Genomic DNA, 20,471 nt, shown 5'->3' with positions numbered 1-20,471 from the left:
TCTCTCCAAAATAGGGCTCCACAGCCACACGAGGAAGTGAGCTCTGAGATGAACCATAGTCGTTTTACGACTGAAGGAGGCCAATATATAAAATGTGCAAAGGCGTAGCTTGGGTTTGTATCAACTTGTGCGGGTTGGCTAATAATAAAAGCGTCACCTTAATTTCCGATCACCGGTTCATCCCCAAAAAAAAAATTCTTTAAAAGCTTTTATTATTATTATCATTAAAATTTCAAAAGCTTTTCCTTTAATCAAGCAAATGTCTATTTTTTTAATGTAGGTTTGAAAAAAAAAAACATAATCCGCACCTCTCTCACGCCAGTAGTGAGGCTGATTAAAACGTGTATGCTTTGACTAAACAGAAATGTAAAAATACACCACATCTTCACGGAGGATCTAAGGTCAGTGGGAAGCACTTGGGAAGAGGCTGGAACCGATTTTTATGAAGACTACGTGCCACCCAATGTCCCAAAAGGCGGGGTAGGGTGTATGTAAGCAAGGGCCTGGGGGTGCTGTGGCTAAGCGGTAAAGCGCTTGGTTTCCGAACTGGGGGGTCCCGGGTTCGAATCCTGGTGAAGACTGGGATTTTTATTTCGGGATCCTTGAGTCTACCCAGCTCTAATTGGTACCTGACATTAGTTGGGGAAAAGTAAAGGCGTTTGGTCGTTGTGCTGGCCACATGACACTCTCGTTAACCATAGGCCACAGAATCAGATGACCTTTACATCATCTGCCCTATAGACCTCAAGGTCTGAAAGGGGAACTTTACTTACTTCTAAGCAAGGATCTAGAAAGGTAAAACTGTATGTAAACACTTCATATTTCTAAGAAAAATGTGCATCAAGTAAGATTGAAAAGGGACCTGATGTCTGTGTGGTCAAAAGCTTGGCTTCCGAGCCGTGCGGTATTGAGTCCTAAGACTTGAGATTTAAAACTTCGGAATCTCTAGGACTGCATCCAACTCTACTGGCGGCCTAAAATACTTTGAGAAAGTACAGGCAGTCGATCGTTGTGCTGGCCACACGGAACCCTTGTTGGCCATCGGCCAGATAAAGTAATGAGCTTTTACATCATCCTCCCCAGCAAGGCCTGAAAGGTGTATAAAAAAAAAGTAATTAAAATCTAATCAATGTCAATTTCAACAGGTGAGTCACACTAGTTGTTTTGAAGCTTTTAAAGAAAATTGTTAGTCTGAGCTTAATAGCGTGTGACGTGCCTAAGTTTAGGGTTCAAAGTCCCGAAGGGCTCTCAAGTATTCAGAGGAAACGATAAGAATACTTAGCAGAGAATTTCAGCCCAAAAATAGTTACAATATATCTAGTGAAACTACTTCCTCATGGTCTAGTCCTAGTATGTCAAATGCTGTTGACTTGTCCTAGAAGGAATTATGCGATATTATACATTTTTACTTTGTCTGGAACAGATTCTCTGTCCGAGCAAGAAGGAGGTACTCAAACTTAGGGTCTGTGACAAGAGGGACAATAAGGGTGGCTACCTTTATTTTTTTTTATTAGAGTTAGTCCCCTTTATTATTGATTTAAGTCTCTGTTAACTGTGTGTACAATTGCCACATCCTCTTGAGTCTTTGAGCTGACCACTGTACATTATTATGAACTTAATCTCCATAATGTTTATATTTAATAGTTTTGTTGTTCTGCTCTGACCGTGTTAATCAAGAGGAGTGTGCTACTTTATGGGAATGTATCTTTCACTAACGAGCTAAGTAGACTTTATTTATTTGTTGTTAATAAGTTGGTTGATGTAAATATTATGTCTACTTAGTCTCTTATCCTTTCCTGTATGTGTTTTTTTTTTATAAAGGCCAGATTTGGGTCGTATAGTATGTAAAAGACAAACTTTTGTCTTGATAAGAGACAGGTGTGTGTCTCATGGATGACGGTCATTTGACTGTTAGGACCTGTATTATCTTATTGTAATCCATTGTTTGTTTTGAGCTGAGACACTATTGTGCCTCCGTGATGGCAGTTCTATGATTATATTGAACTGAACCGGCCCTACTATTTTGATTTCTTTTACTTTGTTGGCCCTTATACCCATTTTCTTTTAATGATCTTTTTCTTTTGTTCCTTAATAAACTCTTTATTAGTTGTAACTGAAATCTCATTGTTATTACTTGTACGTCTCAGTAAGTTATATATCTAGAGGTTATAATGAATAGCCTGGGTAGTATAATTTGGGACTACAAAATATCACTAGACTAACTTGCCAGTACAGCAGAAGTCACTGGTCCTATGACCTATCCTAATTCTAGGTCACAGGGTCATTGGTCAACCATGTCATATGCTGAATCATCAGATAGTCTGAATCTAGAAATTGTCCTAACGAGCTCAGGGCAAAAAAAAAGTCCTGAAGACTTCCTGATGCAAAATGGTTTAGACTTAATGTCACAGGAGGCAAAGGTTTATGAAGCAAGTTTGTTTAGTTCGTTTTTTATCATATCATATCATATCGTATCGTATCGTATCATATCGTATCATATCATATCATATCATATCGTATCATATCGTATCATATCATATAATATCAAATTATATCATATCGTATCATATCATATCAAATTATATCATATCATATCATATCAAATTATATCATATCATATCATATCATATCAAATTATATCATATCATATCGTATCATATCGTATCATATCATATCATATCATATCAAATTATATCATATCAAATCGTATCATATCGTATCATATCATATCATATCATATCATATCAAATTAAATCATATCATATCATATCATATCATATCAAATTAAATCATATCATATCATATCATATTATATCATATCATATCATATCATTAGAAAGTCAAATGTCGTCTGGAGTTCAGTTTTCAAAGATAGGATGACTGCCTGGTCGTGCAGTTTGCGCGCTGGACTGTCGTTTGGACTTATCAATGGTCCAGGGTTGAAACCCTGACCGCTCCCATCCCCCGTCGTCCTGCAGGATGTTTGAATTATGAAGTAAACTATCTTCAACTCTGAAGGAACATCCGAAACATGTCAAACATTTTACAATAAACACATTTCTAAAATACTTGAAATTACAGGTGGGGGGGGGGGTGCAACGATTTAGATTCAATAACAAAAAGTCAAGTTCCCCTTTCACACCTTGCGATCTATAGGGCAGATGATAAAAAGTTCATCTGTTTCTGTGACCCACGGTCAACGAGGGTGTCATGTGGCCATCTTAACGACCAACCGCCTTTACTTTCACCCATTCACTATTATATCGACCATACCAACGATTCACTGTTAGATCTATAAGATCTAAGATATAACTGATACACTATTATATCTCCAGAATAACTGATTCAATGTTAGATCTATTATAAAACTGATTCACTGGCTGCCTTGTCGTGTGGTATTCGCGATGGACTGTCGATCAGTGCCCCCATGTTCAAATCCACGCTCTGCCATCCCCCTTCGTCTTGCGGGCGTCTTGGACTGGGAAGTAATTATCTTCAACTCATTTCTACTAAATAAACAAGACACTATTGGATCTACTATATATCTGATTCACTATTAGATCTACGACATAGACATAATGTAGGCACTATTAGATCTACTACATAATTTAAAATAAACACTAACAGATCTTTGTCCACTATATAACAGAGTCACATTTTCGTAAACTATCTATGTAATGTCTGATTCAAACCCCCTTTTATCCATTGAACAGACGAAAGGTCAAAGATAACTGATCAGTTTCATCAAATCACTATTTCAAGTTTTAGTTTCGTATCTGTATTGAACCGGTATGTGGTCTTCTGTCACACTACCAAGTCAACGTGACCTATTTCGTGTCTATATTTAAACATGACGTTTCATTCAGCCAAACTGGATTAAGCCCAGACAATGTACGGAAACCGGTACTTTCATTTTCAGTGGTTTCCCGGAACATACTAAATTGAAAAAAAAAACCTACTGTAAGATCTAATATACACGGGGCATAGCGTTATAAAGATAAAGATCCAGATCTGGTGTTACGTGTACATGTGGACATGGTGCATTGTGTACTGTAAGTAATCTTCTCTGTTAACTAAAATTCTGTACATAGATATAATAGTAGTGGTTTATTTTGATAATAGTAACAAATAGGTCTAATAATAATAAAAACAATCCCGTAATAATAATGAAGCCACCATTATATATATATATATATATGTCAGCCACAGGAAATACTGCATTCCTCATTTATCTTCGAACAAGAAGACAGGTTTACGTTTATATATATCATTTTGTGTCTTGAGAAAATGTGTCTTTTAATAGTGATTGCCTATAACGGAACACACCAATACAAGTGAGAGCTAAAGAAATATTTAACCTACATTAAAAAAAACAGTTTTAAACAACTTCTTGAATTGTTATTATAAACATTTAAACATCCAGGGCCGGATTTATGAAGCGCAGGCTAGGGCTACTGCTCAAGGGTCTCAACAAGAGAGGGGCCCTACCATAGGGGTTTAAAATAATACACCGTAATGAATATGTGATCGCTTAGTAATGCAGGTTTATGGGCAATACTTTAAATCTTAAAGTTGGTAACACTGTCGAGCTTAAGAAGTGTCCGCTTGTAGCGTGCTAGTAATGTATAGGCTACAATACGGCAGGGCCATTATACCCTCAGCAAACTCAAAAATATACATTTTAAAAAAATTTAAATAAGTACATTAAATTTACATGGTCTCTATTTCTTGCTTTTTAAAATATGGCAGGCTTTTAGATATATTTTAGATATATGCAATGCTGTCAATACGTGGATTTTTATTAAAGCTTTCGGGAAAGAGTAGGGGGCTTCATAAAAACCAAAGGCCTCCACTTACTACAACCCGGCCCTGCAGATATCGTCCATTGAGAGACAGAACAAAGTGATGAAGCTTAACGTCAGACAAGCTTTTGGCGCTTAGAGCATTGTTGTTACCGGCCGTTGACTTGTAGCCCCAAACTGCTAGTAGACAAATAAACCGCTGTAGGCGTAATATATCTTAACTAATACAAATTCAAATAACGTGACTAACTTCCTTTTGAGAACTAACTAAATAACACTTATCTTATCTTATATAATACAGACGTTACTTCAAAAAAGAAGATGATTACGTCCTACGCGTTATGCATTTAGTCATGCATATTAACCATTGACTTAAATTCTGCCAAGTCACTGGTTTTCCGGGCTAGCTCAGGCAACCCATTCCATGCTCTAATAGCACTAGGGAAGAATTATATTTATAATATAGACAAAATCAAGTTAATATAAATGAAAACAACTGTAGTAGACTTTAGTGATAATAGTCTTTAACAAAATCTAATTCACTACAATTACACAACCTTTCAGTCTCACGTTCTGGAGTCGTCTCCCCTAACTAAGACCAGGTGACGACAATGCCACCTATGTTGCATCATTCACAACCAATCGCTAACTTCTTCCCACCGTCGCCATATAAACACACACACACACACACACTCCATAACAAGCATGTGCTAGATCTAGTTCTCATTATTATGGGGTCTTTCAATATAATATGGGATGCTTGAACGTGGCTTGACTTGGCTACCTATAAAGGGGGCTCGAGGTTCGACACCCGACTCGAGAAGAGTTGTGTTTACTGAGCGCCTAAAGGCAGCACGGAAACCCTTCTCCCAGATACCCCATCCCCCCACTAGTCCACAAATAAAATTGGACCATAGCGCTCTGATCATGCTATTAGCATGAAAGAAGCGCTTTATAAACGCTATCATTTATTTATTTATTTAATACAGAGTCATGTTTATCATTTTTATAACAACCTCCCCACATCGTACTTAGTGCAAAATAGGAAAACTATTTTGAGCATGAGGTTAATGTTTATATCTGAAATTTTGATATTCCTAAGCTTTGCAACGGAACGAAAGAAGATTAGCACAAACAAAATTTGTTAAGTTAGGTTCATTAGGTTTTAAATATATTCTTGAAGTACTAGTTCAGTGTTGAAGAATGAAATGTACTTGGTATTTTGTAACTCAATGTTGAATTCATTCTGTTTAGAAAAGCAACATAAAGCGCATTGAAATGGCCAGCCAACAGAGGCGCTCACAGACTTCATCCGTCGATTTTGCGAATCTTTTAACCAAGTGGAGCGAAGACAAAGATCCAGACAATGTCGTGATAGCCATCTGGAACAAACACAAAGAACTGAAACAGTTTTTGGGGCAGGATGAAATTAATGAGAATTGTTTCGTTTTGTTAGTAAAAACTTTGAGCTCGGCTTCCCGGTGTTCTGAAAATGAGACTGAATTGATTGGAATTTTAAAAATCCTTTGTGAAAGTCTGTTTTTAACTCAGCACATCACTCTGTTCACATTGTCTGTTCACGATTTGCTAGGCTGGCAGCTGTGCCAAGAAGTGGTCGCTGACATTATTCAGATCTTGCAATGCATCTTGCGTCACTTGCCAACTTTCTCCTACAAAGTCCGAGTCGCTGCTTCACGACTGAGCTTCAAAATCAAAGAGTTTGACACTCTGTCCGACCGGGACAGAATAGTCAACTCACTGGCAGCTATTGTGCAACAAGCAATAACCCAGCACGGCAGCGGGGAGAATGTCAGCGCACAGCACAACACCCTGTTTCAACATAAGGATACAGACACACCTTCGGAAAACTTTCTGGAAGTTCCAGTCATCCCAACGACCTCGGATTTGTTGAACGACTCAAAACCTTTCCTCAGAAAAGCTGTACTTAAAGGAGGCTACAAAGATGCTGAGCATTACCTCGACGTCCAATTCCGTCTGATGAGAGTAGACTTCATGACGCCTTTGAAGAACGGGCTGAAAGAGCTCAGGAAGAAGAAAGAGTTTAATGGATTTCGTTGCTCGGACGTAAGGCTTTATCACAACGTTAAAATTTTACAGACAGTTGTAACTACAGGTTATAATCATTACATACAGTTTGATGTGGCGAGATGTAAACGTGTAGACTGGGAGAATACGGACCGCCTTATGAACGGCGCTTTGGTTTGTTTGTCCAAAGATGGTTTCAAAACTATTATTGTGGCTACTGTTGTCATGAGAAAATCTGAAGAAATACAGCTCGGTGTTGTTGAGGTCGCCGTTCAGAGTGGATTTGAATATTTGTTCGAGTCAACTGTCGAAGATATTTATATCATGGCTGAATCGAGTACATATTATGACCCCTATTTTCATGTTTTAGAAAGTTTAAAATCAATGGTTGAGGGATTTCCATTGCAAAGTGTATTGGTTCGTTGTGAATCAGCCTTGAGACCTCCATCCTATCTTTTATCACGTGGTGATACTATTAATGTACCTATGTATCAATTATCAAGTCTGATGAAGGATCAACAGGCTGTTAATGTTCCACTTCTGACTACCACCAAGTGGCCGAATGTGGACGAGATGTGTCTTAATACGTCTCAAAGAGAAGCCGCCATTTTGGCCCTGACCAAAGAGGTTGCGGTTATACAAGGACCGCCAGGAACTGGAAAAACGTACGTTGGTTTAAAAGTAGTTGAAACTTTACTGATAAACAAAAAAACTCAAATGGCTAAAAAAACAACAACTTTCCAGTCTCCTATTCTTATCGTCTGCTACACCAATCATGCCCTGGACCAATTTTTAGACGGAATATACAAATTTTGTCCCAGTGGCATTGCACGATTAGGTGGAGGATGTAAGTCTGAAAATCTGAAACAATTTGTCATTAAAATACGGCAAAATATCACAATGTCAACAGAATGGCAAAGGGTATTTCTCTTCTTGAATAAAAGGCTCAGTTCACTGGGAAGAGAAATTCAATCGCTCGGTGTTCTTAAAGATTTTATGACCAAAAGTCATTTTGAAGAGTTTCAAGAAGATGCAATGCAACTGAGTACTTGGCTTAACGCTCCTAGTGGCTCCCCGAGCGAGGAAATACCGAAACAAATTGAGAAGCTTTTTACACAACTGGCTCTCAAATGGAAATACTCGATGTCAAAGGTCAAAATCAAAGAGGAAATGGACGTTCTCGAAAGGTGCTCCATATATTGCCACGTTATTAAAAAGATCAAAGAAAAAGTCAACACTGAAAAAGAATTTGCTAGGAGGCGTGATCGTCAATTTCTGAAGGCTCAAGAAATGCAAACTTTGTTAAATAGATTGTCATCAGAAATTGTGTCTGACAACATCATAGATGAGCATTACGGGAAATCTTTTTCACAGAAAGTTCTAGAAATGTTGAAATCTTCACAAATAGACCCACCAACCAATCAAGCTGTTAAATGCTGGCTTTTAGGTAAACACAAGAAATTAAGGAGCCAGTTGCAAGAAATTCAAGTTTTAACTAGAAAGCTTAAAAACGAACTACCAGGAAGCATTTCTCAAAGTTCCGGTGCCAGTCTTAAGGACTATAAAGGTCTCGGGTTTTATTTATCAGACGAGAAATGTTTTGCTTCAACAATATTCGATGGATCTGACGATGACCTTCTCTCTATAGTACGGCAGTTAGATGAACTAAATGTTGGCGTCATGGAGGAGTCTCTTGCAAGTGTAAGTGGTGGGAAAATTTCACAGGATGGTTGGCAAAATGTGAGCTACCTCCCGAAATATAGTTTTGCTAAAGTGATACGCGAAATGGCAAGAACTAGCCCAATGACTGAAGAAGAAGAAGAAATGGCAGACATAAAAAAATTAAACTTACCCAAACGATATGCTCTGTACATGCTGTGGGTAAAACGGTTTAGAGAACGACTTTTAGAAACTCTTCTAGAGAAAAGAAAACTGTGCAAGGAACAGCAAAAGGAAGAAATGGCTCTTAATAACAAACGATTAGTTTCCGTACTGAAAAGTTCTCATGTCATTGGTATGACCACAACAGGAGCAGCCAAAAACAAAGACATTTTAGAGGAAGTTGGTTGTAACATTGTCATTGTGGAAGAAGCTGCTGAAGTTTTGGAATCTCACATCGTCACAGCTTTAAGTAAAAACTGCCAACATCTGATCTTAATAGGAGACCACCAACAGCTACGTCCTAAACCAGCAACTTATGAATTAGAGAGAAACTTTGGTCTTGATGTCTCACTATTTGAAAGACTTATTCTGAATGAGATCCCACACGTGACTCTCAAAATACAGCACAGAATGAGGCCTGAGATTTCCCAGATGATAAAACTGATTTATCCAGAGCTGGAAGATCATCCTTCAGTGTGTCAATTCGAACACATCAGAGGGGTGTCAAAAGATGTGTTTTTCATCAATCATAATTACCACGAAGTGAGTGATGCAGACAGTTTCAGCAAGTCAAACGAACATGAAGCCAAGTACGTGGCGGCTTTGTGTGAGTATTTTACTAAACATGTTTATTCGCCCTCACAAATTACCATAATAACAACTTATAAAGGCCAGGTCTCACTTATTAGAAAATATATGAAAAATCCCCAACCTCGAGTCTCAGCTGTTGATGATTTCCAAGGGGAGGAAAATGAGATCATCATTTTATCTCTAGTGAGGAGCAACGAAGAAAATATCGCTGGATTTGTCAAAATCGATAACAGAGTTTGTGTGGCGCTCTCTCGAGCCAAGAAAGGTCTTTTTGTGATCGGGAATTTTAACGTCCTAACCTCTAAAAGCAAACTGTGGAAGCAAATTATAGATATAGCTAAAAAACAAAGCATCTTTGATCGAGGTTTACCAGTTCAGTGCATCAACCACCAAGATGGGAATCAGGTGTTAAAAACTGCTGAGGATTTCTTACAACGTCCCGAAGGAGGCTGTGGACGTCCTTGTAAGTCCCTTCTAGAATGTGGACATCATTGCCAGCTACCGTGTCATGGGTATGACTTGAAGCATGAAAGTTATGTTTGTGAACGGCCTTGTGGTAGAAAGTGTCAGCTTGGACATCCTTGTCAGATGCTTTGTTATGAGCCTTGCCTTTGCCAACATGTGTTGAAAAAGGTTTTGAAAGAGTGTGGACACAGCATTCAACTGCCTTGTCACAAGTTTCTAGAAAGTTCGGATTGTACTGAACAGTGCGGAAAGACATTACCTTGTGGTCATCGGTGTGATGGGCAGTGCAAATGCTGCATGAGCCAAGGATCTCATGATGACTGCAAAGTGAAAGTGGACTATGTAGTGCAGTCATGCGGACATAAAGTTCAAATCCCGTGCTTTCAATCCCAAAGCAATGTCTTGTGTGAGGTGCTGCGTCCAGCAAAACTAAGCTGTGGACATCTTCAACAAATACCTTGTCACGTAACTCCGGAAAATGCCAAATGCTCAGAAAAATGCTCCAAGAAATTGCCTTGTGGACATCCTTGTGAAGGTCAGTGCTCTGACTGTGTAACGAATGGGTCACACAAAGAATGCCAGGTCCTTGTGGATCATATCTACAGTCCATGTGAGCATAAAGGCCAAGTCCCATGTTTTCAGTCCTCCGCAAGCGTATCATGTCCACACGACTGTACATCAACATTACAATGTGGACATTTATGTACTGGGAAGTGTCGTGATTGCGTTGGCAAACAAAACCACAAAGATTGTCTTACTCCTGTAGACTACACTTATAAACAATGTGGACATTCAGGTCAAGTTCCGTGCTATAAGTCATCCTCCAACGTAGACTGCAATCAACCATGTCCATCTAAACTGAAGTGTGGCCATCAATGCAAAGGAACGTGTTCTGGCTGTCTCTACGGACTAGTCCACAAAGCCTGCCAGGAGACTTGCAATCAACTGCTACCTTGCGGTCACGTCTGTACAGGGTTCTGCTCTAGCCCATGTCTGCCATGTACCCAACCCTGCTCTTACTCGTGCCGACACTCATCCTGCACCACAAAAAGCAAACAAAATTTCTGCGGTCAGCCTTGTCCGCCATGCCATGCCAAATGCATGCAGAAATGTGTACATCTTGTGAATTTAAGATACTGCTCGGAGCCGTGGGAAAATGTTGTTTGTACAGAACTCTGCACGAAAAGGTTGAAGGTGTACCATCCCGGCAAGCATGGCAGTGAAGGCAAAACATGTTCTCATCCTTGTGGTGGATTCTGTGGAGAAATGTGTGTTTGTTCCATTTGTGAAAAAGTTGTCTGTCTTGAGAATGTAGATACTACTACTTTGATAAGTACATTAAATGCTAAAGTAGCTAAATCTCTAAACGACGATACGAAAAGCTCCAAAGGTCCTATTATAAAACTTCCCAACTGTGGGCACATTTTTTATGCCAAGGAGCTAGATAAATACGTGGCCAAACACAACCAGGTAAATGCAAGTAGTTATATCTACTGCCCCCTCTGCCCAAAGCCGATACTAAAATGTTTACGGTACGACCAGCTTAACTGGCGAAGATTTCAGGAAAGAGAAAAAAGAAAGCTGGATCTTCTCCAGAGAAATACAATCTCCTCAGAACATGAATCCAGTATTCAGAGGTCAATATCCATTCTTACAGCACTTAAGGACTTCGAGCTCTATGAAGAACAACTTGAGAATGTTGGTAACATTTTGAGTGAAGAAGAGTTTCGGAGCATCTCCTTAAAAATCAAGTTTATTTACGCCATCAGTCTCATTGGCTTGGGTCACAAAGAATGTGAAGAAGAATGCCGAAGAGCTAGCTTGCTGAAATTCGTCTTAGAGTCTGCAAGATTCACCCAACAAATGGAGGTAGAGCTTCACGAAGAGCTAGTCAGATGTCTGAGACTAAACGCATTGAAAGCACTGGAAAAGTTTTTCTCTGGGAAAGACTTTGGTGATACGAGGCGTAGCATCGAAAAGATCAAAAGTTGCCTTGGTAAAACCCCAGTAGAACCAGACGTTCTGAAGATGGCTCATGAGTTGATTATGGCATTGTTCGATGTACCAGATGAAAGAGTGAAGTCACTCCCGGCTGAATATCAACAAATTCGAGATAAAGTCTTGAATATAGAGAAAGTGTTAAGATCAAGAACTTTTGAAGTAAGTGCCAACTTTAATTTATACAATGAAAATGTAGAATAATTGAGTGATAAGGCGTTAGGCTTCCGAATCAGTGGTCCCGGGTTCGAATCCTGGTGAAGACTGGTATTTTTAATTTCGGCATCTTTGGGCGCCTCTGAGTCCACCCAGCTTTAATGGGTACCTGATATTTGTTGGGGAAATGTAAAGGCGGTTGGTTGTTATACTGGCCACATGATACCCTTGTTTACCGTGAGCACAGAAACATGATCTTTACATCATCTGTTCTATAGCCCACAGTCTGAAAGAGGGAAGGTGTCCTCTTTACTTATGGTTTATTTATACAAATAGATATTGACGATGTAGTAGATAAAATTATGGCGTATTGCTTTATACATATAGTGGGGGAAATGTCTTAAGGCATATAAATCTCTCTACAAAACTAAAACTGCAGTATGTCTAGTTTCTCTGTCTCTTGTTCCTCTAGTCCCACACTCTCTCTTTTTCTCTTTTTGTCTGTGTGTCTTTTTGTCTGTCTGTCTTTTTGTTTCTCTATTCTCTTTGTCTCTTGTTTCTCTAATCTCTTATTTTTCTGTAGTCCAACACTGATCTCTATCTCTCTCTCGTTCTTTTCTGTATGTAACATGTTATTCCAATTTTTTCCATTTTAGTAAATGTTCAATAACTGTAAAGTTAAAAAAATTCGGGCTGTGTATATTTATTGTTAACATTCTGTTGATATGTTTGTCAATTGTTTCCTAGACTCTGGCTGACGTTCTGTATCCAAAGAAAATTTCTTTTTCCAAGTCAAACTCTTCGGCCACACATCAGGATTACTTCTCAAAGTAATGTCAATATTTATATTTTCTGAGAGATTAATTACCATATTTGAGTACATTAGTAAAACAACAATAATTGAGTATGCGTTTGAAGTGTGTGTCTTATCTACAACTAAATTTGTCATTCTAATATAAAGCATCCAGCCTGAGATAGGTAGTTTTATAGTTAATTTTGCATTATACGTACGTACGTTAGATTGTCTAAGAGCTGAGTCGAAGGCTCTTTGAGCTCTAAGTTTGAAAAAAAAAACGTTTGAGCGTCAAACAGTAAAAAAAAACCTGTGTGAACCACGGTTCTGTCTAGAAGAGACCCAAGTCTATGCCTATGTAAAGCATTGCTATTTCCGATGCATCTGGCCCCCAAGCGCATGGGCTAGACGTGGCCGAAGGCCGAATGCACCGGGAACCTCCGCCAATTTCCTATGTTGTACCAAGCTAACCGTGGAGAAACTCGCCATTAGTGTAAACGGTCCCTTGAGGGACAGCGCATGGATTATCGACAGGGTCGTGTGGGCTCTCTTTCAACTCCGCTCCGTGCAATGGGAACACCCCCACGGGAGTTTTGTTTTGCCATTCATTTAGCCTAGTTACCTCCCTCAAGTAACCGTTTCCACACGGGCGCCACTTTGAGGCAGAATAGCATGCCCGTGATGTGAATTATAACACCATTACTGCCATTGGTTCTCAACATTACTGATTGATACACTTGCCTATATCCCAAGAGGTCAGTTTTAATTTCTCCTACCCCAAATATTTGGATCTGTTCGCGAACATTTTGTTATCGAGATCACGTCACAAAACTGACCAGCCATTTCCGTTGAGAATTGGTCATACTATTTATGTACTTTTTTTTTTATAAACAGACTCTTTGGCAACATTGAAGACCCTTGCGCCATATCCGAGGCTTTAACTGATGCAGCCAGTAAGAAGGAAGATGACAGGCCTTCAGACTTCAGGTAATAGTTTGTTTTGTTTTAGATGCTTCAGATGTTACCTTAAGAGTTGAAGATCATTACATCTTAGTCCTAACCACACACAGGACGACGGAAAATGATTAAGAGCAGGTTTCGAGCTCGTGACAATCGAGACGACAGTCCAGGGCATATACCACTCGACCAGGCAGCCAAACTAAATCGGTTTTTCACAGCCGTCTTAGACTTTTGAGCCCCCGTGCTTGACATCTGGTCTATGAAAGAGTAACACTTCCCATAGCAAGTCAATGAGTGGAGCATACATATGTGACAAACACAAAGGCAGCTCTAGGGACCAACTTTTCATGAGAGAAATTAGTGAATTAAATATGATGAAATAAAAGGACTGCGTCGACCAGGGCGCGAACCAGTGACCACGACAACGCCTAGCAGTAGTAGTACTTAGTGAGCTAATCTCTCTAGACCATAGAGATGTTAAAAAAAAACAAAAAAAAAAAAAAAACGCCACATCTTTTTGATCCAAGGCATCTCGCGTGCATGCAAAATGACCACCACAGTAGCCATTGGTCACATGCCCCCGCCTTGCTCATCCACCACCTCGCCACACCCGACTTCACCAACACAGACAGCAGTTAGGCTTATATTCGACAAACAATGGCTCTACACTATTCTCGACAGCACACCCCGCCCAATGCAAACTAGTTCATATTACTAAAAACACGACCACACTATGAGACAAGAAAGAAAACCCGCAGACGTCCCCTTGTCCCCCTCTCCCACTGATAAGAACTATTTAGAACAGGGGTTCTCAACCTGTGGATCGCGACCCTCTTGGGGGTCGATTGACGATTTGCTAGGGGTCGCCAAAGACCTTCGAAAATATGGATTGTTATTGTCTATTCTTCTATAGCTGTATGTGTGTGTGGGGGGGGGGGGGGGGTCGCCGAGCATAAAAGGTGACAACCGCTGATTTAGAACATAGAGTCAGTGTAGACGTCTGTAAAGGAAATACATATCATTGTAAGAGTGACTATATAAATGTCAAAGAATATTCAAAGCTTCTTCTTATAATTATTTCAAAACGACAAGCTTTTGATAAAATATTTATTATATTCTTGTCTTGCATTTCAGAAGAAGACGCAATTCTATAGAGCGCAATAAAACTGAGAAAACCAAGGACGAAACCTGTTCTGTCAAAAATGAAACCCTTAGGGATCGAAGGTACTAAAAAAGTCCATTTTAATTGTACACAATATTCACCACATGGGTTCTTTTGATGAGTAGTCCAGGCTTCTCTTTGTATGTTTGTTTTGCTTACATTTTTCTATCATTATCAACGCTACGTTTTTTGTTGAGGTCTAAATGTTATTTATTCTGTTCTGATAGGTCTAAGTCTTTTAACGAACATATATTGGTTGTATTTTTTTTTCTCTCCTTATTTTGGTAGAAGCACCAGTAGACCAGGAAGTCGAATGATACCGAATGACTCTCAGGACAGGACATTGCCCCAGAGTAGGACTTCTCAAAACAGGACATTGAATCAGGGCAGACGAACTATGCTCCTAGAGGATTTGGTGACATTAAAGTAATACATTGTGTATATCTGTGAATCAATTTTATTTTACTTCCTTATAGAAAGAACATGGCTCAATGAGGGTCAGGCGTTAAGTTGCATTAAATAAGACAATTCACACTGAGAATAACTAGTTGCCTAAATATCTTAATAGAACCGGTGAGGTCTGGCCAAGTGTGTTACATTTTAAAAAATGTGTTTGACAATTGTGTATAGTATAATAATTATCTTTATTGTCCGTATGGAAATTTGTCTTACAATTTGTGCATTACACCAAACAAAAAACATTATAACTATAAGAAACCAAAGTGTACATTCACACCCGACTCACTCATAATGTACATGTGACAAAGTTTATATCAGATTGTTCTTATTTAATGATTTGATTGCCAGGGGAACAAAATAGCAAATGCTACTGTAGACAAAGAAAGACACCATATTGTTAAAAAGAATGAAATGAAATACTTGTTAAAACAGCTTCTGGAGATTTGAATTTTTATTTATTTATTTTTACTTTTTTCTTCTTACGTTATCGACCAGCCTATGTGTAAATGGCTGAAAGGTCCTGAAGAGAAAAACCATTTACGAAATAAAAACGAAACTAATTTAATTAATACCATTTTAGTATTAATCGAGTCAGTGAAAAAAAAAATGATTAGGGTAATTATTCGAACTGATAATATGTTCAATGAAGCTCCCCGACAAAATAACGTGGACAAAATAGCGCCGACAAAATAGCGCGAACAAAATAGCGCCGACAAAATAGCACCGACAAAATAACTTTACTAACTTAACAATTCAATCAATCTTGAAAGTATCTTAATAGAATATAATATCACATTGTTGTTTACTTTAGATGAATGTCAGCCTTGTGCGATCCTCACCATTGGTACTCTCCTAGCGACGCCACTGCTTGTTAATTCTTATCCCTATATTGTTTGATCAATCTTTTCTTCTCCCAGGAGAGACCAGAGTGAAACACGTAGAACAGAAAGCAAGGAGGCTCTAGTGAGGCCGAGATCACGCCTCAACCCAATGAGAAGCATTAGTACAGACAATTCAAACAGAGTAAGGTCAGTACATTTTAAAGACATCACTTGAATAGTAAGTAGGAAATAGTACAAAGAAACTTTCTTTTGTTATCTTTACCACATATACGTCCAGATAATTGTATTCGAATGTCACTTGTCAATATTTACTTATTAACTCTTTCTCTCCGTAATTATTTACCACATTCTGGTAGAATCAACGCTGGTATCGTCAGTTAGGAGAGAAAGAGTTAAAATACATTTCGTCTTATAAATTATATATATACGTAGGACGTAATTATCTTCTCTTTTTCTTTTGTAGTAACTTTAATCATTTATAAGACACAATGTATTTTATATATATATATATATATATTGTGAAGAAACAAGTCCTTTTAAGTATAAACTGCCTTTTATTGTGAAGCATTCAAACATAACATATTTACAAGGTTAACATTATCTACAGATAACCAACTCCACTAGATGACTTACTTCTGCATATCTACAACACACTCGTCACTTCCCGCAAGTCCCCTAACTCCTCGATACCCAACACTTGACCGTGTGTCACGGTTGACCACACATAGTAACCGTGTCACATAATATATATATATATGACTCCTTCTGTCTCTTAAGACAATGGATGCGTCACTGGTTTTGGTTTCGTCTTGAGACGGGGCAGAATCTGGTGTGACTTATCAAGTCAATTCTAGAGCAGCAATGTCTTGCATGTGAATGCATCTGTTTTAGGGCTAGCTGACAGGGCAGCTTTCTTTATCTTTCTCCTGACTAAGGCAGCTTCGTGTCTTTTGTTCTCTGCGATGTTCGCACCAGCACGCACAGTCTGTCTCCATGCTGTCTGGTCTTGGGCTGTCTCCTCCCACATACTTTCCGTTAATGCATGTGGTTCTCATGTCTCGCTTGCAGGCATCTCTATAGGTAAGTGTTACGTTGCCAATTGGTCTGACTCCCTCCACAAGCTCAGCATAGAGGGTGTCTAGAAATTCTTCCATCAGGCATGCGGGTGACATGTCCAAGCCAACGTAGTCTTCTCGGTGTCAAAAGGACATAGATACTGTGCAAATTTAAATTGCTGGCGATAGTTGATACCAAGTAGATAAAATCCTGCACTACCGTAAGGGTGCGATTTCCAATACATATCACGGTTATTTCGGTGACTCAAATTTCATCCACAAGAAGGATTAAAAAGGCTGGTAAAGGTTTTGGCGACTGCATGTCAGGAGTTTAGTCTTACAATAAGCCTTACCATGACTGAAATCCTGGCACAAGACGTCACTAAAACACTCGTCTATGTCTTTGGTTTTTCTGGCTGATTCAGGCAACCTATGCATGCTAGCTCGTTAAAGAAAATGTATTTTCATAACATTTTTTACTTGTTTAGAAATGTTTAGAATATTTAATTATGATTTACTATCATAAATAACAAATAATTTCTAAAATTGTTTTTTCAATTCAGAGTCAGTCGTGAAAGAGAGAATGTCAAGCTCGAACATGAAGATGTGGCAGGAGTTTCAATGTTACCAAATCAACAGACCAATGAAAGTGATCCACTGAACTGGAGAGACACACTGATGGTATATGAGCGAGACAGGAGTGACAGACCTAATTGGAGACAACTCAGAGAGATAGAAAGGCAGAGTTGGAGACACGTACGGGAAGATAGCAGTGATAGAAAGAATTGGAGAAATATCCGGGAGGATAGCAGTGATAGAAAGAATTGGAGAAATATCCGGGAGGATAGCAGTGATAGAAAGAATTGGAGAAAAGATGCCAGAGAAGATGACAGTGATAGAAAGAATTGGACAAAAGATGCCAGAGAAGATGACAGTGATAGAAAGAATTGGAGGAAAGATGTCAGAGAAGATGACTGATAGAAAGAATTGGAGAGATAATGTCAAATAGTTAGAAAGACTTGAAACATTGAAATCAAAGAATACGGTAGTCATAGAAAGAATTGCAAAAGTGAGAATGATTCGAAAGAAAGACAAAATACCCAGAAGAGCCTAAAAAATAAATAAAAAACACAGAATAGTGAACTCACTGCCAGGTATAAACTACACCATTAATGAAATACAAACATAGCTTTAATGATATGCATAGCAGACTATATGTGTAGAAAATCTTATTTAATGCATTTTAAATGACCTTAAAGGACGAAGTGTGTGAATAGCATGTGTAGTTATGCAATAAATTTAAAAAATGTGTGAATAGCCTGTATGAAATCGTAATGCAAGCTTTATATATTACCTTGCAAAGTGATAGTGAACATAGAATCGTGTGAATACACATTAAATACAAAAAGATATCAACCCACCCCATTTTTTTTCCTAAAGAAAATCCCTTCCACATTACATCTTCAAGAAAAAACACATTTCTTACAGCATTAAGCACAATCTTTGTGTATCTAAACATTGAATATGTTTGCTTTTGTGAAAGAAATTCGCTGTAAACATATATCTATTTGAAGTACTATTTTGTATTTTGTTTAACTTATTTTACCATATGTAAAATAATGATTATGTTATATGTTTGTTCGTTGTTGTTTTTTGTCTATGCCTTCCATTACAAACTAACCATTGGATGCTATGTGAGTTTTTTTCGCGAAGTTTCAATCAACTGTATATGTAAATATACAGATTGTAATAAAGTGTCACTTATAATGGCCTTATAATTTTAAAATGTGTATTTGTGTACGTATACACGTTGCTTATGACGTCATGGATGACCATCATGTCGATGTCGTGTAACCGTATTTATATATCAGATGTTAAGTCTATATCAATCAAGTTAACGTAACCTTGTCAACATCTTAGTGTGACATCAAATAATTATTATATATTTCTGCGAAAATGGTCACATGACACCCTCGTCAGCCCACTTCACCTCGTATATATACTAATAGATCTTAAGATCTTGACAATGACTATGACAACCTATTGATTACCTTTTCTCGACACAGTGTATACTGTATAGAAAAGATGTTCAGTAGACCATTACAACGTCTGTACACAATGTAAAGCTAGAATCCGATTTTTATAGCTAGTGGATCGATTTATTAGTGCAGGCATGAAATAATTTACACATTGTTTTCGCTAGTCAATACCATTATCAATTCTTTATACAATATATACAATTATATCTATATATATATATTATTTCTTTTGTACTTTGCATGCTTATAGCATACTCCCAGTGCGCTGTCTTAATCAAGGGGGGGGGGGGGTAGAAAGCCAAGTGGTCTAAGTCTCTCAACAACACATACCACACCAACACACTTACAAACACACATACATACATATACATATAATGACATGCTCAGATATATTCTTTTCTTTTTTATTATTGTTTGTTATTCATTAGACTTCGATTGTTCTTATTTCAATGTGTTGCATTAGAATTTCTTTATTTAAATTTGTTAATATTTATTTATTATTATTAATTTATAGTATGTTTAAATATATTTATTCATTCATTTGCTGGTCATGTTTTAACCATAATATCAATAAGTGAAATATAAATAGACAAGTTTCCATATTGATTTTTCTATTTCTACACATTTCAATGACATTTTCTGTTTTGAAGTCAATTTGTAATCTTAGTTCTGTGATCTTAATACATTGACTATTATAAATAACTTGTTCGTTCTATCTGTTCAAAGTTCTTATCATGTTATACTCGCTTCAAATGAGTTGTTGGCTGGGGGGGGGGGCGGGGGAATGACTGAACACCGAATGTTTAGAAACATTTAAATCCTTAGCTTGTATCCCAAAAAAAAAGGAAAAAAAAATCACCGACTGGAATTTCGAAATTTTGAGGTAGTCTCTGCAATTATTTTTTGATCTGCAATTACTACAAACTGGTCGCCAATTTTATTATATTTATGGCTTTTAAATAGGTTTTTATGTTCTTGTATGGTTAGTTCTTATTGGATTGAATGTAAAATTTGACAATCATGATTGTTATTATGTAGAATGTTAAAATGTGAGCGTTATCCCAGAGTGAGTGCCTTGATGTTCTATAGGTCAGTGTCTGAAAGAGTTGCGCAGAGCAAAGTCACTACATGAAGCGCTATCATGCTTGAGAATGTATAAGTGCCTTTTTACAAAGCTTGTATCAACTCACTCTGCCTGTCTGGTGGAAAGTTTGTACACGTT

General features: G+C 38.0%; 1 protein-coding gene across 1 annotated transcript; it reads left to right on the top strand.

Annotated features, from left to right (window-relative positions):
- Nucleotides 1–2,783: 2,783 nt before the first annotated feature.
- On the top strand, nt 2,784–19,538 carry LOC106052896 (NFX1-type zinc finger-containing protein 1-like). The gene is made up of 8 exons (XM_056035019.1): nt 2,784–4,052; nt 6,057–11,945; nt 12,687–12,769; nt 13,627–13,719; nt 14,827–14,916; nt 15,143–15,280; nt 16,231–16,341; nt 17,774–19,538. The coding sequence occupies exons 2-8, from the start codon at nt 6,081–6,083 to the stop codon at nt 18,186–18,188; spliced, it is 6,795 nt and encodes a 2,264-aa protein (XP_055890994.1). The 5' UTR covers nt 2,784–4,052; nt 6,057–6,080; the 3' UTR covers nt 18,189–19,538.
- Nucleotides 19,539–20,471: the final 933 nt, after the last annotated feature.

Source organism: Biomphalaria glabrata, chromosome 7 (assembly GCF_947242115.1).
Source record: "Biomphalaria glabrata chromosome 7, xgBioGlab47.1, whole genome shotgun sequence".
Lineage (NCBI taxonomy): Eukaryota > Metazoa > Mollusca > Gastropoda > Planorbidae > Biomphalaria > Biomphalaria glabrata.
This window is presented reverse-complemented; position numbering and strand designations above follow the sequence as displayed.

Bases quoted from the DNA above. Each gene is read 5' to 3' on its own strand.
- LOC106052896 (XM_056035019.1), top strand. From the start codon at position 6,081: ATGGCCAGCCAACAGAGGCGCTCACAGACTTCATCCGTCGATTTTGCG. The intron at 11,946-12,686 runs GTAAGTGCCAAC...ATTGTTTCCTAG, and splicing joins TAAGATCAAGAACTTTTGAA to ACTCTGGCTGACGTTCTGTA. The intron at 12,770-13,626 runs GTAATGTCAATA...TTTTATAAACAG, and splicing joins CATCAGGATTACTTCTCAAA to ACTCTTTGGCAACATTGAAG.